At 43.5% G+C, this 24,043-nt stretch overlaps 1 protein-coding gene across 5 annotated transcripts in view; it reads left to right on the plus strand.

Annotated features, from left to right (window-relative positions):
- The window catches only part of LOC121268935 (sorting nexin-11-like), a 114,322-nt gene that overhangs the window by 23,938 nt on the left and 66,341 nt on the right, over positions 1 to 24,043 (plus strand). The window contains exon 8 of one of the 5 annotated variants that reach the window (XM_041173225.1): positions 13,032 to 13,277. The exons of the other annotated variants lie outside the window; for them this stretch is intronic. Coding sequence (XP_041029159.1) covers positions 13,032 to 13,245 — 214 coding nt within the window. The 3' untranslated portion in view covers positions 13,246 to 13,277. The remainder of the gene's footprint in view (positions 1 to 13,031; positions 13,278 to 24,043) is intronic. 5 annotated transcript variants of the gene reach the window in all.

A 24,043-nucleotide genomic window follows, 5' to 3' on the forward strand; every position in this document is an offset into this window, starting at 1 on the left:
ACCAAAAGTGGCTCCATAGCACCACAACTGGCTGAGCAGGCCAAGTCCTAAAGGACATAACTGCTAGGCTGGGTCTGTGGCAGGTGGTGAGGGGATCAACGAGAGGGAAAAACATACTTGACCTCATCCCCAGCAATCTACCTGTCGCAGATGTATCTGTCCATGATGTATTGATAGGAGTGACCTTGTGGAGGCAAAGTCCCACCTTCACATTGAGGATACCCTCCCTCATGATGTGTGGCACGACCATGGCTAAATGGGATAGATTTTGAACAGATCTAGCAACTCAAAACTGGGGATCCATGAGTCCCTATGGGCTATTAGCAACAGCAGAATTCTATACAACACAATTTGTAACGTTATGGCCTGGCATATCCCCCACTCTACCATTACCATCAAGCTGGAGGATCAACCCTGGTTAAAATGAAGAGTGCAGGAGGGCATGCCAAGAGCAACACCAAGCATACCTAAAAATGTGTCAACCTGGTGAAGCTATAACACAGGACTACTTGCGTGCCAAACAGCATAAGCAGCAAGTGATAGACAGGGCTAAGCGATCCCACAACCAACGTGTAATGTAGATGTAAGCTCTGCCGTCCTGCCACATCCAGTCATGAATGGCGGTGGACAATAAAACAACTCACTGAAGGAGGTGGCTCCACAATATCCCCATCCTCAATGATGGAGGAGCCCAGCACATCAGTGCAAAAGATAAGACTGAAGCATTTGCTACAATCTTCAGCCAGAAGTGCCAAGTGGATGATCCATCTTGGCCTCCTGTAGAGGTCCCCAGCATCATAGATGCCAGTCTTCAGCTAATTCGATTCACTCTACGTGATATCAAGAAATGGCTGAAGGCACTGGATACTGCAAAGGCTATGGACCCTGACAACATTCTAGCAATAGTAGTGAAGACTTGTGCTCCGGGACTTGCCACACCCCTAACCAAGCTGTTCCAGTACAGCTACAACACGACATCTACCCGGCTATGTGGAAAATTGCCCAGGTATGTCCTGTATACAAAAGCAGGCCAAATCCATCCTGGTCAATTACCGCCCCATTAGTCTACTCTCGATCATCAGTAAAGTACATGAAAGGGTCATCAACAGTGCTATCAAGTGGTTAGCAATAATCTGTTCACTGATGCCCAGTTTGGGTTCTGCTAGGGCCACTCAGCTCCTGACCTCATTACAGCCTTGGTTCAAACATGGACAAAAGAGCTGAACTCTCAAAGTGAGGTGAGAGTGACTGCCCTTGATATCAAGGCAGCATTTGACTGAGTGTGGCATCAAGGAGCCCTAGCAAAACTGGAGTCAGTGGGAATCGGGGAAAATTCTCTGCTGGCTAGAGTCATACCTCACTCAAAGGAAGATGGTTGTGGTTTTTGGAGGTCAGTCATCTCAGCTCCAGGTTATCACTGCAGGAGTTCCTCAGGGTAGTGTCCTCGGCCCAACCATCTTCAGCTGCTTCATCAATGACCTTCCTTCCACCATGAGGTCATAAGTGGAGATGTTCACTGATGATTGCATGCTGTTCAGCAATTCCTCAAATACTGAAGCAGTCCATGTCCAAATGCAGCAAGACCTGGACAACTTCCACGCTGACAAGTGGCAAGTAACATTCACACCACACAAGTGGCGGGCAATGACCATCTCCAACAAGAGAGAATCCAACCATCGTCCCTTGAAGTTCAATGGCATTACCATCACTGAGCCCCTCACTATCAACATCCTGGGTGCTACCACTGACCAGAAACTGAACTGGACTAGCTATATAAATACTGTGGCTACAAGAGCAGGTCAGAGGCTAGGAATCATGCGACAAGTAACTCACCTCCTGATTCACCATCTACAAGGCACAAGTCAGGAGTATGATGGAATACTCCCCACTTGCCTGGATGAGTGCAGCTTCCACAACACTCAAAGCTTGACACCGTCCAGGACAAAGCAGGCCACTTGATTGGCACCACATCCACAAACATTCACTCCCTCCACCACTGACACGCAGCAGCAGTGTGTACCATCTACAAGATGCATTTCAGGAATTCACCAAGGTTCCTTTGACAAACCCACGACTAATACCATTTAGAAGGACAAGGGCAGCAGATAGATGGGAACGCCACCACCTAAAAGTTCCCCTCCAAGTCACTCACCAAATATATCACCATTCCTTCACTGTCTCTGGGTCAAAATCCTGGAACTTCCTTCCTAACAGTACTGTGGATATACCTACACATGGACTGCAGTGGTTCAAGAAGGCAGCTCACCACCACCACCTTCTCAACGGCAACTAGGGATGGGCAATAAATGCTGGCCCAGCCAGCGAAGCCCACATCCCATGGATGAATTTAAAAAAACAATGCAGGAGTCCCTCAGTGTAGTGTCCTAGGCCCAACCACCTTCAGCTGCTTCATCAATGACCTTCCCTCCATCATACGTCAGAAGTGGGGATGTTCACTGATAATTGCACAACGTTCAGCACCATTTGCAACTCCCCAGATACTGAAGCAGTCCGTGCCCATATGAAGCAAGACCTGGACAACATTCACGCCACCCAAGTGCAATGACCATCTCCAACAAGAGAGAATCCAACCATCTTCCTTGACGTTCAATGGCACTACCATCACTGAATTCCCCGCTATCAACATCCTGGGGTTTAACCATTGACCAGAACCTGAACTGGACTAGCCATATAAATACTGTGGCTACAAGAGCAGGTCAAATGCTGGGAATTCTGTGGTGAATAACTCACCTCCTGATTCCCCAAAACCTGTCCACCATCTACAAGGCACAAATCAGGACTGTGATGGAATACTCTCCACTTGCCTGGATGAGTGCAGCTCCATCAAAATTCAAGAAGCTTGACACCATTCAGGACAAAGTGGCCCACTTGATTGGCACCCCATCCACCAGCTCCAACATACACTTCCTCCACCACCGACACACATTGGCAGCAGTGTGTACCATGTACAAGATGCACTGCAGCAACTCACCAAGGCACCTTTGACAGCATCTTCCAAACCCATGACCTCTACCACCTAGAAGGACAAGGGCAGCAGATGCATGGGAACACCACCACCTTCAAGTTCCCCTTGAAGCCACACACTAATCTGACTTGGAAATATATCGTCGTTCCTTCACTGTTGCTAGGTCAAAATCTGGAAACTGCGTTCCAAACAGCACTGTGGGTGTACCTACAGCATATGGACTGCAGCGGTTCAAGAAGGTAACTCAGCACCACCTTCTCAAGGGTAATTGCAGATAGGCAATAAAATTCTGGTCTAGCTAGCGATGCCCATGTTCCGTGAAAGAATACAAATCTATCCTTGCCTGCCAGCCAAACTACCTTTTTCTTGGTCCCATTTCCAATATTTTTGTTACTAATGAATTCAAGCCTGGAGGATTGGCAACTCCTAGCTATGCTACTCCTGAGATCTGTGACCATCTCCCATTGGAATGGCTTCAAGCCCTTCAAGTATAATTAATTATTTGAAGTGCTGTCACCTGTTCTGTAGGCAATAGGCAGCTATTTTGTGTAAAGCAAGATCTCACATCAGTTATGTGAAAGGCCATGTATTTTGTGTTTTGGTGAGAATGGTTGATGGAGATGTCTGTACTTTTTTTTGAATTGTGCAAAGGATCTTTAACATCCATGTGAACAGGCTTCAGGTTTAACAGCTAACCTGAAGACCAGGTCCTCCAACAATGCAGCACTCCCTCTGTACAGTTTGGAGTAACAGTCTGAGGTTTTGTGCTCAAGTCTTGGATTGGGGCTTGAACCCACAATGTTCTGACTTGGACAAGAACGTTATCGACAAGAGAGGGAGTGCCAAAAGCAACGACCCGATGATTCCACAAAAATGGTACACATGCGTCTTATTATCCATGGAGCCCAGTTTCCTCATACTAGCAATTAAGAGGACAGAATGGGGGCTTACCTCTGACTTTAATCCCTGTTTACAGAACATGTGTGCGGAATGCCATCGATACTTGCTTCCTGCAGTGCACAGCCGACAGGAAGCTGCTTCAATTGTCAAACTGGCAGTGATATTTAGCAGGAGGCGAATTCCTTTCGCTGTGTACTCTGCACTTAACATAGTTGCCATGGAGATTGGGATTTCTGGCATTTTGTCCAAAGATTTTGGGTGGGGGTGGGGGGGATGGGCAAGCGGTGGTCATGTGGGGGGTGGTGTTCATGTGCGGTTATTCAAAAGACACTAATGGTAAGACAAAGCAATCGATTTTTAGAATGGAATGGGAAGGCGGGAATCTGTAACGATGCAGCCACGGGATACTTGGCCTTAATCTGCAACATTCAGCCACGATCTGAAATCATTTATAAATCATGGAGGGCGAAGAAACCCCAAGCATTTACCATTTGAGTGGAACCTGTAAAAGGAGAAAAATGACTGCAACAAAAGATTGAGGTTTGATAATTAGCAACAAGGAAATCAAGTGTAAAGGAACTGGAAATGCTGGAAATCAGAAATAACAAAACAATGCAGGAAATGCACATCAGATCTGAAAAGATAAAAACAAGGTTAATGATTTGGGTGAAGGTCTTTCGCCAGAATCTATTTTAGAAGTAAGACCATTGATTTTAAATTTTCATGGAACAATGAAATGCTAACCCCAAAACACCAATTTAAAAATCCTGGAATCCTGTGTAATTAAAGACCAAGTTTGACTTTATTCTGTTCCTGTAAATCAGTGACTCCGATTAAAAGCCTTTCAATTGTATGCAAAAGACCAAGGAATCTAAAATGTTTCTTTTTATATAAAGGTACTTTGGTGTTAGCACAACTGGCTGAAGCATTAATGAGAAATTTTCCAAATTCAGTAAGGCTCGCATGGACAATTCACCCACTCCACACTGTCCCTGGCCCCATGAACATTAGCCCCATGTATTCAGTCGTCAGATCCAAAGCAATAAACTGTTTCCCCCACTCTTCTCCTAATGTTCAGTTTCCCTGGGTGAATGCCTGCCAATTACTAATCTATAACTAGCAACCAGGAGGGGTGTGAAAAATAAAGATTTGCATTTATGTAGTGGACCATCACAGGACGTCCCAAAGTGATTTACATCCAATTAAGTACTTTTGAAATGTAGTCACTGTTGTAATGTTGGAAACATGGCAGCTAAATTGCATATAGCAACCTCTTCTGTCCTTTCTCCTTTCAGGTGCTCATTACAACCTATCGCTTTGACCAGTGTTTGGTCACCTGTCTTGATACCTCTTGCTGTAGCATTGTGCCAAATTTTGTTTGATAACATTTATGTGAAGCGTCTTGGGACATTTGACTATGTTAAAGATGCTCTATAAGTCAAGTTGTTGCAGGTTTTCATTAATCCTAATTGAATCACAGAATTGCACAACACGGGACCATTCAGCCCGTCGTGCCTGTATTTTAAAGAACTATCCAAATCGTCCCACACCCTGCTCCTTTCCTATAGCTCTGCAAATTTTTCCTTGTTAAGTATGTATCTAGTTCCCTCTTTGAAAGTTGCTATTCAGTCTGTTTCCAGGCAGTGAATTCCAGATAATTATAATTTACTGCATTTTAAAAAAATGGTCTTCCTCAATTCCCCTCTGGTTCTTCTGCTAATTTTTATGAAATGTGTATCCTCTGGTTACAGACCCTCCTGTCAGTAGAAACAGTTTCACATTACTTACTCTTATCAATGTCACTCATAATTTTGAACACCTCTTTTAAATCTTACTTTAAACTCTGTTGCTTTAAGGAGAATATAACTGAAGTTTCTCAGCTTCTCAACACATAATAGAGTATGGAAGTTAGCAGGGAAAGGAAAAAAAACTCTTATTTAAGAACGGAACCTTCAGCAAGCAGTTTACAATTGGACTTTCCAGACAACCCACTTGAAAGCCAGACTGTCTGAAATGAAACTCAGTTGCAGCGTCCTTGCCTAATAGCAAACATTAGCCTTCTTTTAAAACATCTTTTCTATTCCAGACAACAACTCAATAACAAGGTTTTAAGCATCTTCCATTGTCTTTTAACGATCCTGTGAAACACTTCCAGCTACCGTGAGAAAATGCCAGTCTCTGACAGGATGACCCATGCTTAGAATAATGTTAATCGAGGTAGCGAATGTGTTTGGATCGGTGCCAATGATCCACAACCAACACGGCTATGGCTTTGAAGCACCTGTCTTTCTATTTTTTATTTTATTACGCTTTCTTCCTGACTCTGAGGTACAATTCCAGAGGTATGGTTGCTACTTTACCCAAGAGACTGTTACTTCACTGCAGTACTGAGGGAATCAGAGGCACCCTTCTTTGGATGAAGCATTAAACTGAGACCCCCATCTGCCATCTCCGGTGGATGTTAAATATCCCTCAGCACCATTTCAGATTAGAGCAGGGGAATTCTCTCCCATGTCCAGACCATTATTTATCCTTCAACCAAAGTCATTTTAAAAAAAAAATTATCTGGTCATAATCACATTGCTGTTTGTGGGATCTTGCTGTGCACAAATTGGCTGCCACATTTCCTACATTACAACACCTCAAACGTACTTCATTGGCTTTGAAGTGTTTTGGGACATCCTGAGATCGTGAAAGTTGCAAATTAAATTCAAGCTCATTCTTTAACTTCCTGCCTATCAGGAAGGTGAAATTATTGTAGCTGGGTGTAAGGGGGTGTAAGAGTTCTTAAGATCCTTTCACTGATTTGGCACCTAATGGTACCATGTGTATGGATGCTATTGTGTCAGTTGATCCTTGATATAGGAAACAGGTCTGAAATGGAAAAGTATGCTGCTGAAATGGTTACTCCTTAGCTTTTTTGTTCCACTCCTTGTTAAGCCACTCTCAACACCACCAATGACTGTACCCCTGGAAAGGGTGGGTTGGGAAGATACAAATGCTGCTTTGGGATTGAGTTGGCTCCAATGTGACCCAGCAGGTAGTAGACTCAATAATCTTGGCACTTTGAGCCAATCAGGAATCTTGACAGAAGTTTACAGGGTACTCCAGGGTACTATTGATGATTGCTTGTCTGGATCATTAACGGGACCTGGACTACACTGGTGGATGGAATTGTTCCTACTCGACTCCATATATGTGTGCAAAACAATGTCCTAACAGGTCAGATGGTCCCTAGGTGGACAAGCAGTAGGATATTTATCAATGCTTTGAGGTGTAGGACTGAAGTACAAATAAGTACAGAAGCTAATAAACTGGGGTTTTCTGCATAGAGCAGAGAAGGTTAAGGGTTTTTTAAGTAGAGATGTCCAAAATTATGAAAGATTTTGAGAAAGTAAAAAAGGAGAAACTGTTTCCTCTAGCAGAAAGTTCGGTAACCAGAGGACACCGATTTATGGTGATTGGCAGAAAAATCACAGAAGATGAGGAAGAATTACTTTATGCAGTGAGTTGTTGTGATCTGGAATGCGCTGGTGGAAGCAGATTCAATAGTAACTTTCAAAAGAGAATTGGAGCAATACTTGAATGCAAAAACCAAATCACAGGGCCATGGGGAAAGAGCGGAGGAGTGGGATTAATTGGATAATGCTTTCAAAGGGCTGTCACAAGCGTGATGGGCAGAATGGGTCTTCTCTGCTGCATCATATTATGATTTAATGTTTTATGTTGTTAGGCCAGACTTATTTAGCTGGTCGATCTCCAGCAGGACCCAGCCTGCCCCTAAACTGGACCAAATGGCAACATGCTCTCTGGAGTTCAGCAGGGTGTTGGCCGGGGGTGTCTCCATGGGAGAAAGAGGGCTTTCCAAATCAGGAAAACAGAACCCCTTCCTCTGTAACCTTCTTTGGAGGTTCAGAAACAATGATGGATTTGTGTGGTACATTTAAAAGAAAAATTGCCATCACACATCAATCCTGGATAGGTCTTTGCCAGCATTACTTTGCAGTCTTCCACTCTGTGTGTGCAGGGGTGACGCTCTCACCTTATCTCTTGCCTTTATTTTATTCATTTATGGGATGTGGACATCACTGGCTAGGCCAGCATTTATTGTCCATCCCTAATTGCCCTTGAGAAGGTGGTGGTAAGCTGCCTTCTTGAACCGCTGCAGTCCATGTGGTGTAGGTACACCCACAGTGCTGTTAGGAAGGGAGTTCCAGGATTTTGACACAGAGACAGTGAAGGAACGGCAATATATTTCCAAGCCAGGCTGGTGAGTGGCTTGGAGGTGAACTTGTAGGTGGTGGTGTTCCCATTTGTCTGCTGCCCTTGTCCTTCTAGATGGTAGTAGTTCTGGGTTTGGGAGGTACTGCCGAAGGAGCCTTGGTGAGTTTCTGCAGTGCATCATTACATGGTACACACTGCTGCTACTGTGTATCGGTATTGAATGAAGTGATTGTTTGTGGAAGGGGTGCCAATCAAGTGGGCTGCTTTGTCCTGGTTGGTGTCAAATTTCTTGAGTGTTGTTGGAGCTGCATTCATCCAGACAAGCGGAGAGTCTCTGGAGTGCTGGAAGTGATGATGTCTTTGATGTGGTGGCTGAATTCTTAACTCTGTCACTCTTTTTCTAATGTTTTCCTCTCGATGTGTCCCTGGTGGAGTTCTCAATTTTATGGGCAAGTCCTTTCTTCAGCAGGGATATAATCTTGGGCATTTGGTTCTAGCTGACTCAGTCCCATGTAATTTTGAGGCATTTACCTATTAAGCCATCAGGGGGAGCTGACTGCAGAATACAGTGAGGTAAAATCAAAGAAAAATAATACTTTCACAACAAACCTAGGTTGCTGCAGGGCATATCTATGCCTCATGCACCTGCTCCTAAGACTGATAGATTTCTGGAACTCTCCCAGTAACAGTAATACGGAGCGCTGAGTTCTCGATTTTACTGTCTGAGAAGCTGCTGAGCAAAACTGGAGCGGCACCCTCTATAGAGAGTCAGACAGATCCACTGCAGCCCATTTCACAGGCAGTGGGAGAGACCTGGGGTTGGATCATCCCCTTGCTATTAACCCCGTGGAGTGGGATGTTGCTGTGAAAATCGAAAACGGAAGCAGAGGATAACTTTGCAAGCCAAGAAAATGTTTACATTTTCGCATGAATTTTTAGCTTATCAGGTGAAAGATATCTTTGCTGCAGAATGGGGCAGCTTCAATTACGGATACAATACAGTGAGGTTCCCTTCACACTGTCCATAACAGTATACCTTAATCTGAAGCACAGTCTTCCATTCCTGACACCAGGAGACTCTAGGTGAGTTTGCTAAATTAGGAGCAGTTTCTTTTCGGTGGGACACCATTCAATGGAAAGTAGCCTGGGACTGCTCCATGCAAGTGTTAAAATCTGGAAAGCACTCCTGAAAGGGCGATGGAAGCAGATTCAGAGACAGCTTTCAGAAGGGAAGTGGATATAATTAAAAAGGAATGATTTGCAGATCTGTGGGGAAAAAGCAGGGGAGTGGAACTCATTGAATAGCTCTTTCAGTAGACACAGGCAAATGGGCCGAATGACCTCTTTCGCTGTATGCTTCCATGATACTTGTGGCCAACAGAGGAGATTTTTAATCCATTCAGATAAGGCTTTGTTTGAATACAGTCAGATTATATAAAGGTAGTGTTGCAACTTACTGGAGCATTTCCCTAAAAATCCTTTAGTATTCTTGTAACTTGTGATATATTAATATATAAATTAGGTAACAGATTAATGGCACTCTTCCTATTTTTTCTTCAAAAAGAGCACAAAACAATCAAGAGATGTGTTTGATTAGAATTCACAATTTTAACAGAGCTGAGACTTTCATGAATAAATGCTTCAGACTCAGCAGAACATTTGTTTAGTTAAGTCAATCATACAGAAAAGAGTGCTAAAGATTCCAGAGACTTGAGTCTATAATTTAGACTGATACTCAAGTGTAGTGCTGGGTGAATGCTGCATTGTTGGAGGTACCATCTTTTGGATGAGATAAACTGAGGCCTCCTCTGCCTTCTTAGGTGAACGTAAAAGAACCAATGGCACTATTTTGAAGAAGAGCAGGGGAGTTCTTCTAGTGTCCTGGCTTTTATTTATCCTCAACTAACTTCACTAAAACAGATTATCTTCATTTAATTGAAGAGTCAGGTTAATATTGCTGTTTTTGGGAACTTGCTGTGTACAAATTGCTGCATTTCCTACATTACAGCAGTCTACTTCAAAAAGTACTTCATTGGCTGTAAAGCACTTTGGAACAACCTGAGGCCATGAAAGGCACTGTAGAAATGAAAATCTTTCTTTAAAGCTCCAACAGCAATATTTAAAGGGGAGCAAGGGCATGGTCCTAGTTTAACATTTCTTGGTCATGGCAGCAACTGGGAAGCTACACTTGGTCTCTGCCTCCCTGGGCTAAGGAAGGGGAAACATTAGCCAAGGGTTCCTTCTCAGAATCACTATGCAGTGACCCCTGCTGGAAGTGCATATGAGGAAATGTCTCCCTCACCCTGACTGAACAGGCCCTACCATTGGTTCTTCAAGCTCATGCACAATGACGGACAACTTTGCATTGGTGCAGCGCTGCCAGGGCAGCTGGTGTCTCTCTTAGTGCAGCTTTGCACTGCCACATCACAACTGGAAGATGTGACAGGTAACCATGGAATATAGGAAATGCTGCCAATTGCAGTATGTGAGTATTGACTAGGGTAGCTGAGTCTCCAGGAATTGAAGATTAATCTCCAGTACATTGTTGGGAACAATCCCAGGAGAAAAAGCATAGGGGAGTTGAAAAAAATGATTTCCTTTAAACGTTTTGTTTATTAGTTATAAAAATATTGGTGATGGGAAAGAAGAAGCTGTTTGATTGGCAGGCAACAAACATCCAATTGGGTAATGAAAAGTTTGCTTTCCAATTTGGTGTGAAAGGTGGAGCTCCATGACGATGGGCATGTTGGATGACCAATTGGAGAACGTGGGGGAGGGCCAGTGGAATGAGAAGGCCGTGCATTGCCACCTCCAGGAATACATCCAGCCAGAGTTGGCAACCCTAGTGATGTCACATGCAGGTCTCCAGTATGTTAATCATCTCTCTGCCTTCTCCCTCATCGCATGTGAAAGAGGGAGGAGGCGTGTGTGCAATGTAAGGAGGCCTAACAAAGGAAGGGGCTAAATAAATTAGATATTGGGAACTTTAAAAAAACAACAATTATAGGCATTGAATTACTCAAATCTATTTTTCTAGCTTTTCTAACTTGACCAACATCAAAAGCAATTATTAGATTCATTCCTGTTTGCAGGAACTTCCTGTCTGCAAAATAGTTGTGTACACCCTAAGAGTAGGCATTGCACTACAAAGCAATTTGTTGTTTATGAGACACTGTGAGGTGTTACTGAGAGGTGAATAGACATGATTATAACTGCAAACCTTTTCTTTCTTTAAAGAAAGCTGTTGTAGTGGTTGCCCTATTACTGCCCCAGGAATGGACATGAAGGCTGAGTGGCAACAGTATTGTCATTATCAATAGTATCAAACTTTAGAAGCAAAAAAAAGGAAAGGTTTTTGTCAGATTACAGATTTTCTTTGCCCAAGGTTTCTGTACATTTTTGCTACTAGAAAGCTTTTATTTCAATGAAAAGCTGTGTTTATTTTGGGGTTTAAAGGGTTTGCCTACAAATAAGCTTCCCTTCTTTTCTTCTTTGCTTATAACAAACAATTTTTAAAAAAAAAACACAAGAACCTGTACTACTTAACAGTCTCTGCAAACCTCTAACTTTTTTGCTGCTTTGGCCTGTTCGCTTTACTCGATGCCCATTTGGAATAGGCAGCTACAAAGTTGAATTCCTTGATTGGAGGACCATGGATTGAGATCTTGATCAGGTTCTCCAGTGACTTGCTGGTCAGTGAGTTCCCAAGTTTGGTCCTCAACATGTGTTGTCTGCTGAACACTCCCACCAGATCTGCAGTGGGAATCGGCAAAGCTAGGTACCGTTCCGCCAGTGAACTGACCATGGGAAACATCAGTTTCTGCTTGAGCGCAAGCTCGCACACATCCTTGGCGCTGGTGAGTGCATGAACACCAGGCTGAGATTCTACAAAGTTCATGAAGCTGACCAGCTCCTGTTTGCAGCTCATCTCAAAATCGTCTTTGTCACTCTCATCGGAAAGTGAGGACAGGTAATCAGTCACAGTTTGGATATGCCTGTTCTTGGAGTCGGAGGCATGTGCAGGGTCGAAAATGGCAGTCATCGCTGTCATGGTGGCTGAATCCTTGGTTTCCGAGAACCTGGCCTTAAGGTCACGTGTGAGAGTTTCGAGGAAAGTCCTACAGGTGCTTTCTGCCTCTGTCCTCTGGCGGCGGCCTCCTTTTATCCAGTGATTCTGAAATATAAAGGAGCAGTCAGTGAGGCTGTCATCCCACATGTTGGGTGGCAGTGCAGCCAAGAGGCTCTTGAGCATCTCGCCAGTTCTTTCAGCACTCAACTTATTAATTGTGGTGACCGTTGATTTCAACAGGGGGTGCACAATTGAGAAGTCAACATTGGAGGTCTGGTAACTTTTACACAGAATGAACAGCTGATGGAGAATGTCAGCCAAAAAGTGACTACAATGCAAAAATTTGTAGGTGCACATGGTCTTTGCTAGTCCAGCACCTCTGGCTGACCGACTGTTCTGGAGTGCTGAGACAAGGTTGCCAAAGTTGCGGATTACAGCTTCAACTGATGCTCTGACTGTAAGCCACCTGGATGGAAAGATATCCTTGAAAGGGCTGCTCTGTTTGTGCGTGTCTCTCAGTATTTTTTGAATGGCCTCAAGACCATCCCTGTTCTTTGGCAAATTGATAAAGTGTTTATAAACAGAGTCGAGAGTTTGTTGGTATTTCACCAGGTAAGGGACAGTGTCTGCAGCAGACACGCTGCTGAGAGCTAATCGATGAGCAATACAGTGAATGGATAAGAGCCCAGGTGCCTGTGCCTTTAACTGAGTGACCACACTGTTCTTGCATTCAGCTGTGACAGCAGTGCCATCAATTGCAAATCCACACATCTGTTTCATGTCTAGATCTTTCTCTTTGAGCAAGTCAACTAACTCTGCCGTGATCTTCTTTGCTGTGACCTCTTCCTGCAGTTTTTTGACCGCCAAGAAGTATGTTTTGGGCTCGTATCCTCCTGTAACGTGCTCAATGATTCGGAGGTACAGGAACAAGCACGGCTCAGTGAAACAGTCTTCAGATTCATCGATCAGGATACTGAAACAGTTACTAGACCGTGCCCTTTTCAGGATTCCTTCGTCCGTAACTTCAGCGATGGCCTGCTGGAATTCCTCGATTGACTCATCGTAGGAGACGAACTTGTCCGAGTGAAGTCCAGACAGGTCAGTGAGACCTTGAATCACGCACAACTCATTCAGAGCTTCTGTTGAGGAATTGGGGATCATCTCTTTGGCCGCAAAATACACATTGCGAAGAGCGCACATTGCAGCTAGCTCAGCCTTTTTATAGCATTCCTCTTGGACCTTGACTTCAGCTGTACTTTTTTTGGCAGAGTGCAGGCCTCCTGTGTAACTGTTCTCACCTGAAACAGAATAGAAAATATATACAGTTAAACTTTCATTGAGATTCTGCCACATGTTGGGCTGTGGGTTTCATGTGCCTTGAGTGCTCTGTGCACCTTGCTTAACCATTCTTTATATTATGTTAAGTAGTATGTCATAAATGATCAGCTGTCCTTTTTTACTAACAGGCAGCTTGATGTTCATTCTTGATCATGCACAATTTAGAATTATCAGAAAGCAAGGCATGATTTTCTTTAAAAATTAAAAAAATAAAGTTCAGGATTGAGATCATCAGGTTTTAAGTTACAGCCCAAAAGGAACATGAGAGAAGCAGATTTGTTGCTGACATACAGCCTAGCTTTTTGTAATTGTAGTTGTATTAACGCTGATGGTAACACATTCATTGTAATCAGGTTAAGATACGAACATGCATATGAAAAGACCTATCAATCCATCGGGCCTGTTCCAAACAGATGTGCAGACGCTTTCCATCCCACCATGTAATTTTCCGAAGGTCGAAAAACGCAAACCCATTTGGGGAAAGAATCTGGAAAATTCCTCTCCAACCTCCCCCACCTACCTCTATGTTATCGAAATTAATCCAGGAGACAACCCTGGAATGGGCTGATGTTACCAAGTACCTACCTGTTGTGCCAGGTGATCTCTGCCCAAGCCAGAAACCAGTTAAGCTCTAGCTTTAAGGAATTCAGTGAATTAGCATTCACCATAGCCTGTTCCTTACGTGCAAGGGTGTCAAGCCACCAATTTCAACTATACAAGGTTGTGTCTTTGAGGCTGGGTAGCAGTCTCCCTTAATGCTCACTAATGCATTTAAATAGTAATGATTGGAAAATTGTGGCTGCAGTGTTGGCATCACACATCTATACACATGCAACTTGTGGAGGGAGTCATTGGCTATTGAGGAGGAGCTGAGCTCAGTTGTAGTACCTCCACTGCTGCATGTGACTGAGATCAATTAACTCAGCACAAATTGTAAAAGGCACCTGGGACCTTCTGAACGGTGTGGCATTTTACTTCAAGCAGTGCCAGGGCTCATATCATCAAGGGGGTTCATGTTTAGACTTTAATGAGTACAGAGACCACCATTAATTCTAGTTCCTAGCCCCAGCATGTTTATTTGAGCTAAAGTCTAGTTGAGGAACACAGGAACAGAAGGAGAGCATTCAGTCCTTTGAGCAATTCCACCATTTAATTAAATCATGGCTAATCTGTACCTCAAGACCATTCATTTGCCTTTCATCCATATCCCTTAATATCCTTACCCAAAAAAAATCTGTTGCTCTCAGTCTTGAAATTTTCAACTGACCTCCAACATCCACAGCCTTTTGGGGGAGGAGAGTTCCAGAATTCCCTTCCCCTTTGTGTGAAGAAGTGCTTCCTTACATCACCTTTGAATGGCCTGGCTCTAACTTAAGGTTATGCCCCCCGTGTTCTGGATTCCCCCCTCCTGAGGAAATAGTTTGTCTGTACCCACCCTGTTAAATCCTTTTCCCAATTAAAAAATTTAATTAGATCATGGCTCAGCATTTCAGAGTCAAGCGAATACAATCCAAGTTTATGTAACCATCCTCATAACTCTAAGCCCCAATATCATTCTGATGAATCTGCCTTATACCACCCCCTCTGGAGCCAACATGTCCGTCCTGGGAGGCACTGCCCCGAACTGAACACAGTACTCCAGATAGGGTCTGACCAAGGTTCAGTACGACTACAGCAAAGCTCCTTCAATTTTTCTTCCAGCCCCCTTGACATAAAGGCTCACATTCTATTTCATGAACTAACTCAGCACTGACCAGAAATTGAATTTATTTTTCATTACTTGTTCTCAGAATGTGGGTGATTCTGATAAGGCCACATTTACTAGCCATCCCAAGCAGTAAAAATTAACCATGCAGTATGGACTGGAGTCGTGTGCAGGCTAGACTGAGTAGGGGTGGCCGGTTACTTTCCTGAAGGGCTTGAATAAACCAGTTGGGTTTTTATGATGATCTAGCAGTTTTTCTGGCTCTAGCCCACTAATGACCAGACTGGGGCCGTCTGGCTGTGTACCACACAGGGCAGTGGATTTGCTAAGAAAGGTAGACTTTCCAGTCAGCACTGTGCATGTATGAATGCTTAATGGCCTCAGAAAAAAAAACTGATGCCGGAATTAAAACATCACAACAACAACTTGCATTTATATAGCACTTTTAACAAAGTAAAATATCATAAGGTGCTTTACAGGGCTGTTATCAAACAAAATCTGACACTGAGCCACATGAATAAATATTTGGAGAGGTGACCAAAAGCTTGGACAAAGCGTGAGATTTTGAGCAGCAACTTAACAAATAGAGAGGGATAAAGAAATGAAGAGGGTTAGTGAGGGGAATTCTGGAACTTTGGGCCCAGGCAGCTTAAGGTATGGCCACCATTCATAGAGCATTGAAAATTGGGTTGCATAAGGGTCCAAAATTGGAAGGGCACAGAGACTTGAGGGTTGAAGGGGTGAAGAAAGTTACAGAGATAGGAGGGGCAAGACCATGGAGGAATTTGAATATAAGGATGAGAATTTTAAAGTTGAGGCTTTGCCAGATCAGGAGTCAGCATAGATCAGTGAATACAGTGGGCAATTGGTGAATGGGAGGGATTTGTTATGATTGTGTTTCTGACTGATGCTGGCTGGAAATTCTGTCTCTGTACTCATTGGGAAGAGTACTTTGTGGTTCATTGAAATTCTGTCACATGAATGTACCTTTGTAAAACTGACTTCTCTTCTTGGACATGGAGTCATCCCTTACTTGCCCTCCATATTGGTTGCGAGAAAGTTCTGTCCCCGGATCGAAAGAGTGTGACGCTGGGAGCTCACTGCATGAACCTCGTGAGGGGAGCTGAGCCCCCAACTGCTGAAGCACTTGTGCCAGAGTCTGCTTTCCTGAGAGAAAGAATAGTGCAAGAAACAGTTTTTATTTTTCTCTTCTCTGCTCACCTTTCTAACTCAGTGGTACTGATTAATGCTGAGGCACAGTTCCTTGGGTGTAGGCTGCAGTTACAGTCTGATCAATGGGGCCAGTCTTTGCTGGTGCACTTGTGTTAGCTATAGCTGAATGAGTAGTATCTTTGTCTCTGCATCAGAAGGTTGTAGGTTCAAGTCCCACTCCAGAGACTTGAGCTAAAAATCTGGAGATGTTAACCCAAGGCTCATCTGCTCTCCAAGATGGATGTAAAAGATTCTACTGTTTTGAATAAGTGTAAGGGAGCTCCCCTCATTGCTCTGGTCGATATTTATCCAATCAATATTACTAAAAATAAATTATCCAATCATTATCAACTTCCTGTTTAGTTTACTGTGCACAAATTAACTGCCATATTTCCTATGTTACAACAGCGATAACATTTTCAAAGCACTTCATTTGCTGTAAAGTCTTTAGGTATATCCGCACCTGTGAAACACGCAAGTTTTCTTTTTTTTTCCTTTGTGGATCAACAATAGCTACTTTCTTAAATCCCTCTCCCCTGCCCCCTCACTTCTAACAGTGGTATTGCCCCAATACTACATTGGAACATCAATCCAGATTATTTGCTCAATTTTTGACTATTTTCTTGGAAGAAGGCTTCTGACACACAGACAATGCCACCAACTGAGTCAAGCTAATTTAGTTTGTTGTATTTCTTAAACTACAGAAAGGAAAATATTGGGCTCCAGGGTCCTGGTCACTTGGGTATGGCTTTAGAAAGAAAAGAAAGACTTAGATTTGTCTTGCTTCTTTCACAACCTACCCTGTGGACTGTCAGCCCAAGTGACCAGGACTTGAACCCTTAATGTTGATTCAGAAGCGAGAGTGCTACTGCTGAGCCACAGTTGAAGCACAGTAGAAAGGTTTCCAGTTTACAGTAAGTGGATCTGTACAGTGACTGTACCTTTGTAAGAAGGAATGCTTTTGCTCTGATGCTCTTTGGGCAGGGGCTCTTCCTCTTGCAATATGCATTCATGCCTGTTGCGCTCAGCAATTGTGCGATAAATTGGAGTCTTGGTCCTCATGATCTCATCCGAGGGGTTGTCTGAGGGACATGGTTTGTGTCTGTGATCTGGCAACTCTCCTGGCCCTGTCAGATGGAACACAATTGCTTTTGAATCGTACTTGTCTACAGGCAGGTGAATTGTTGCCCATCCTACTTGCATTTTTCCCTCAGCAGTGGTGACCAGCAGTAAATATTAATGGTGCCTGGGAATTTCACCTTTCCGGGTTTCGTCTCTTTCCCTCTCCTTTTCAAACTCTTTCTGAAGTACAATTTCACTGGCATCAGCAGCCCTTTGCTACTTAGCCTAAATCATCAACTCTTCACTTTTGAGCGAGTCAGTGAGTGTTGGAAATCAGAGCCAAATCCAATCCTTGTCTCAAGACAAAAACAAAAATAGCTGGAAAAACTCAGCAGGCCTGACAGCACCTGTGGAGAGGAATACAGTTAACGTTTCAAGTCCGTATGACTCTTCATCAGAACAAAGGAAAAATAAAAATGAGGTGAAATATAAGCTGGTTGAGGGGGGTGGGACAGGTAGAGCTGGATAGAGGGCCAGTGATAGGTGGATGCAAAGAAGAGATTGCCAAAGATGTCATAGACAAAAGAACAAAGGGGTGTTGACGGTGGTGATATTAGCTAAGGAATGTACTAATGGTGAAATTAAGGGTAGAAATCAGGACAAGCAAGTGAAAGATAGCCCTAGTGGGGGTGGGGTGGGGGGAAGGGATCAAAATAGGCTAAAAGGTGGAGATAAAACAATGGATGGAAATAAATATTTGGAAGAACAGCACCTCATCTTCCAATTAGGCACTTTGCAGTCTTTCGGACTTAACATTGAGTTAGCAACTTCAGATCATGAACTTTCTCCTCCATCCCCAACCCTTTTCCGATTCCCCCTTTTTCCAATAATTTATAATTTTAAAAATTTTTTTATATATATTTTTCTTTTCCCATCTATTTCTATTATTTTTAAATGTATTTCCATCCATTGTTTTATCTCCACCTTTTAGCCTGTTTCGATCCCTTTCCATAAAATTAACACTGTGAAACCTAGTGTATAGGGGTCCCTACAATATATCTATCTACCCCTCCATTTAGCTATGTAAGCTTTGGTTTAGTGGTAACACTCTTACTTCTGAGTCAAAAGCATGTGGAACCCTAGTCCAGAGACTTGAACACATAATGTATTCAATGCAGTACTGAGGGATTGCTATACTGTTGGAAGTGCCCTCTTTTGGATGAGGCATTAAACCAAGGCATCATCTCAGGTAAATGTACAAGATGACGTAGCAAAGATAACTCATGGTTCCTTTACTCTGTTACCAGCTATCTCCTTAAATCGTGTATTCCACCCTCACATCTAACAAGTTCTGAAAACTTATGGATTTCTTTGTCATCATAATAGAGACAAATCATGCAGTTGTCTCTGCTGTTTTCCATCCTCTTGATCACAAATCAAACCTCTTCCCAGCCATGAACCCCATTTGACTCAAATGTTTTCCCCCTTGCCCTCTCAAACCTCATCTCATTGCAAGCCTGGCACCTGGTCTCTTCACCCCATTCCCATTAAACTCCTGGATCTGCAAGCTAGCTGACATTGTAAATGGTTCCCCCTCCCTTACAAACTCACAGTCATCATTTCTTTCCTCGAGAACCCACCTTCAGATGCCAGGATCCTAGAATACATTGTCACCTTCCAGATCGCAGGCCATTTCAGAATCACAGAATTTTAACAGCACAGAAGGAGGCCATTCAGCCCATTGTGTCTGCACAGCTCTCCAAATGAGCATTATGACCTAGTGACATTGCCTTGCCTTTTGCCCATACCCCTGCACATTGTTTCTATTCAAATTATCATCTAATGCCCTCTTGAATGCTTTGATTGAACCTGCCTCCACCACACTTCCAGGCAATGCATTCCAGACCCGAAGAAAAGTTTTTTCTCATGTCACGTTTGCTTCTTTTGCAAATCACTTTAAGTCTGTGCCTTCTCATTCTTGATCCTTTTACGAGCGGGAACAGTTTCTCCCTATCTACTTTATCCAGCCCCCTCATGATTATGAACATCTCTATCAAATCTCCTCTTAGCTGCCTTCATACCAAGGAGAACAGTCCCAACTTCTCCAATCTATCTTTGTAACTGAAGTTTCTCATCCCTGGGACCATTCTGGTAAACCTCTTCTGCACTCTCTCCAATGTGTTCACATCCTTCCTATAATGTGGCACCCAGAACTGTACACAATACCCCAACTGAGGTCTCATGAGTTTCTTATATAAATTCAGCATAACCTCCTTGCTCTTATACTCCATGCCCCTATTAATAAAGCCCTTGATACTTTATGCTTTATTAACTGCTCTCTCCACCTGTCCTGCCACCTTCAGTGATCTATGCACATACACACCCAGGTCTTTCTGCTCCTGCACCCCCTTCAAAATTTCCCCTTATGTTATATCGTCTGTCCGTGTTCTTACTACCAAAATGCATCACCTCACAACTCTCCACGTTGAACTTCATCTGCCATCTATCTGCCCACTCCACCAATTGGTTCTAGAATCCTGTTAAGTACCGACAGTCTATTCAACACTTCCTCCTTATCAATTTTGAACCCTTCTAGTGATAGAGTTTTCTGACTGTCACCATGACCTGGGAAGTATCTACCTCCTTGGTAAAGACAGATGCAAAGTATTCATTTAATACCTCAGTCATGGCCCCTTCGTCCATGTGTAAATTCCCTTTTAGGTCCCTAATCGGCCCTACTGCTCCTTTTACCACCCTTTTACTATTTATATGCCTATAGAAGACTTTGGGATTCCCATTTATGTTGGCTGCCAGTCTTTTCTCATAATCTCTCTTCATTTCTCTAATGTGCTTTTTCACCTCCCCTCTGAAGCTTCTGTATTCCCCCTGGTTCTCAATTGTATTTTCTACCTGACACCTGTCAAAAGCACACTTTTTCATTTTTATCTTAATTTCTACCTCCTTTTTCATCCAGGGAGCTCTGGATTTGTTTGCCCTACCTTTCCCTTTCGATGGAAAATGCCCAAACTGTGCCTGAACCAATTCTTTTTTGAAGGTAGCCCATTTTTCAGATACAGTATTTCGCGCCAATCTTTCATTCCAGTCTATCTGACCCAGCTCCGTTCTTGTCCCATCGCAGCTGGCTCTCATCCAGTTAATTATTCTTACTCTGGATTGCCTATCGTCCTTTTCTATCATCATCCTAGAACGTACAATACATTGATCACTTTCTCCTAAATGTTCCCCCACTGACACTTGATCTACTTGGCGCACCTCATTTCCAAGAACCAGGTCCAACATTGCATCTTTTCTTGTTGGATTGGACACTTACTGCTCTAGAAAATTTTCCTGAACACAGTCTAGGAAATTTTGCCCCTCCCCACCCTTTACACTACCACTGTCCCAATCTACATTCGGGTAATTAAAGTTACCCATTATAACTACTCTACAATGTTTGCATCTCTCTGTAATTTCCCTGCAGGTTTGTTCTTCTACGTCCTTCTCACTATTTGACGGCCTATAGACTACACCGAGCAATACAATTGCACCCTTTTTGTCCCTTAGCTCTAGCCAAATTGACTCCGTCCTTGAACCCTCTGGGATGTGTTCTTTCCCCAGCACTGCAATGCTCTCCTTAACCAAAAGGAGGCCATCCTTCCTTTCCTATCTTTTCTGAACATCTCGTACCTGGGAATATTTGACACCTAGTTCCTTGAGCCAGGCCTCTGTTATCGCCACAACATCATATTTCCACTTGGCAATCTGCGCCTATAACTCCCCAATCTTAGTTACTATATTCTGTGCATTCACATACATGCATAGTAATCCTCATTTAGATTTTGTTTCTTTCTCCCTCACCCTGACTTCACCTATTAACTTACTATTCTCTATACTACTGCTATCTGTCCCTCCCAGCATTTTGTGCACCCTGGTATTCCTCGCTAATATTTTCTCTTGGTTTCCACACCCCTGCTGAGTTAGTTTAAAGCCCCCCGCAACAGCACTAGCAAAACCTCCCGCACGGAATTCAGTCCCAGCTGTGTTCAGATGCAACCCATCCGGCTTGTAGAGGTGCCATCTTTCCCCCAGAGCCTGTCCCAGGAATCTAAAGCTCTCCCTCCTGCACCATCTTTCCAGCCATGCATTCATACTCCTTATCCTCCTATTTCTGTACTCACTGGCACGTGGTACTGGCAGTAATCCAGAGATTACTACATTTGAGGTCCTACTTGCTAATTTTTTACCAAGCTCCCTAAATTCAGATTGCAGGACCACATCCCCCTTCCTACCTAAGTCACTGGTACAAATGTGAACCACGAACTCTGGCTGTTCACCTTCCCCCAGAAAAATGTTCTGCATCCTTGACCCTGGCACCAGGGAGGTAACATACATCCTGGAGTCACGTCTAAGGCCGCAGAAATGCCTGTATGCTCCCCTAACCAATGAATCCCCTATCATTATTGCTGTTTCTTTCTTCTTCCTCCCCGTCTGTATAGTCGAACTCCTCGTGGTGACACAAACTTGGCTCTGACTGCATTCCTCTGAAGAACCTGTGCCCTCACCAGCTTCCAAAACAGAAAATTGATTTGTGAGCAGGACCCCAGGGGACTCCTGCACTACCTGCTTAATTCTCTTGGACTGCTTGGTGGTCACCCTCTCTGAACATACTATCCACGTAGCTCTCAGCCTTGCGATGCCCTACAGTGACTCCAGCCGCTGCTTGAGTTCTGCAACCTGGAGCTCAAGTTTCTGCAGCTGGCAGCACTTCCTGCACATGTGGTTGTCAAGGACACCTGTAGCATCCCATGACTTCTCACATATTACAGAACACGCGTTCCACTCGACTGAGCTATCCTGCCATGTCTTAATTCTACTTCCTTTATGTTAATTTTATTCTACTTTGGATTATCTATATTACTTTATTATATTGGCCCTAAGTTTCCCTTATTCCTGGCGCTTCACAGTTAAATCTAAGTACAGCAACTTGTTTAAAAACATTACACTTTTCTAATTTGCTTACCAGTTCCTACTACCAAGGCCGCCCGCCGCTCACCTTTCTGAGGAAAGGTAGAAAAGGAAAGATGTATCTCCTCACCGAACTCCCTCAGTCACCTCTGCTCTCGAACTCTTGCCGCTTCTCGCGCTGTTTTTATAGCTCTTCTGTTTTCCCCTGGGTGCCGCTCACTGCCTGTCCCAGGGTCCTCCTCTCTCACTTCCTCTCCTCTCTCCCCAGTTCCCTGTGTGAATCCCTCCAGCTAGGTTATCACTCCTCAAGTACTGAAATGGCCCTGACCAAATTCATGAAGGTCATTTTTTGTGTTTGTGACTGTGGTGATTTTGTTTGGATTTTCCATGTAAACCATGACCTTGGCTCCTAAGGGGCTACTGGAAGTCACTGTTCCCACATTAATTCAAAAGATCCAAACCATTCATATTCATAGGGCACTGAGCTTATTAATGAGAGATACTCAATGAGCAAAACTGAGCATGGACAACAGTGAAGGCGGCCCACCACCACCTTCTCAAGGACAATTAGGGATCGGCAATAAATGCTGGCCTAGCCAGTGATGCCTGCATCTCATGAACAAATGAAACAAAAACAGTGCTGTTTCTGTTCAATTGTTAGGGTTGGACTGGTCTGATTACAGGGAGAGAAGATCAAAGACAAGAAGGTCTCACCTCTGTAGAATGAGAAACTGTGGCTGGACTGTTGAGGGCTCTCTTCTTCCTTGACTCGTTTTGTAGCGTGATGGGTACTTGCTACCCGATGAATCGTAGGGTGTGTCAAAGTGCCTTCGTCAGATGAGGTGTCTGATGAGTCTGAGGTAAACTGTTGATCTGAGGGAACTTCTGGTAGAAACAAAATATTTGGTGACTGCTACAAACTTTAGAAAGTTCAGTGAGCCAATAACAAATCCTTCAAAAATAAATTCAACTCACAGCGAAGTTAAGAACAGCTATGCTGTCTATCGAGTTTCTTTGAGAGTATATTAGACCTAAGGTTGTGCCAGTGTTCATTTCCAAGCATATTAACAATGCTAAAGTGAGACACAGTCTCACGATCGAACGAGCGTCTATGCAAGATGAGATGGAACATATTGGTAGTAGGGTTATTAATTTACATCATGTCCTACACTGTGCTTGGTCTGAGGTGCGCAAATTCCTTTCATTTTTTAATTTGACTTGCTTGTGCCACTATATTGCCTCAATAGATGACTGCGCCATAAATGATACCCACTTGAAACAAGCCTGCACTATAAACTTGCTTAAATGGAAGAATTTTGGCAGCACAATTAATGACACCACCAAACCATTTAGTAAATTTATAGAAACAAAAAACTGCGGATGCTGGAAATCCAAAACAAAAACAGAATTACCTGGAAAAGCTCAGCAGGTCTGGCAGCATCGGCAGAGAAGAAAACAGTTGATGTTTCGAGTCCTCATGACCCTTCAACAGAACCCTTCCGCCGATGCTGCCAGACCTGCTGAGTTTTTCCAGGTAATTCTGTTTTTGTTTTGCATTTAGTAAATTTCTCTGACCATGAAC

Source organism: Carcharodon carcharias, chromosome 23 (assembly GCF_017639515.1).
Source record: "Carcharodon carcharias isolate sCarCar2 chromosome 23, sCarCar2.pri, whole genome shotgun sequence".
Taxonomy (NCBI): Eukaryota; Metazoa; Chordata; class Chondrichthyes; order Lamniformes; family Lamnidae; genus Carcharodon; species Carcharodon carcharias.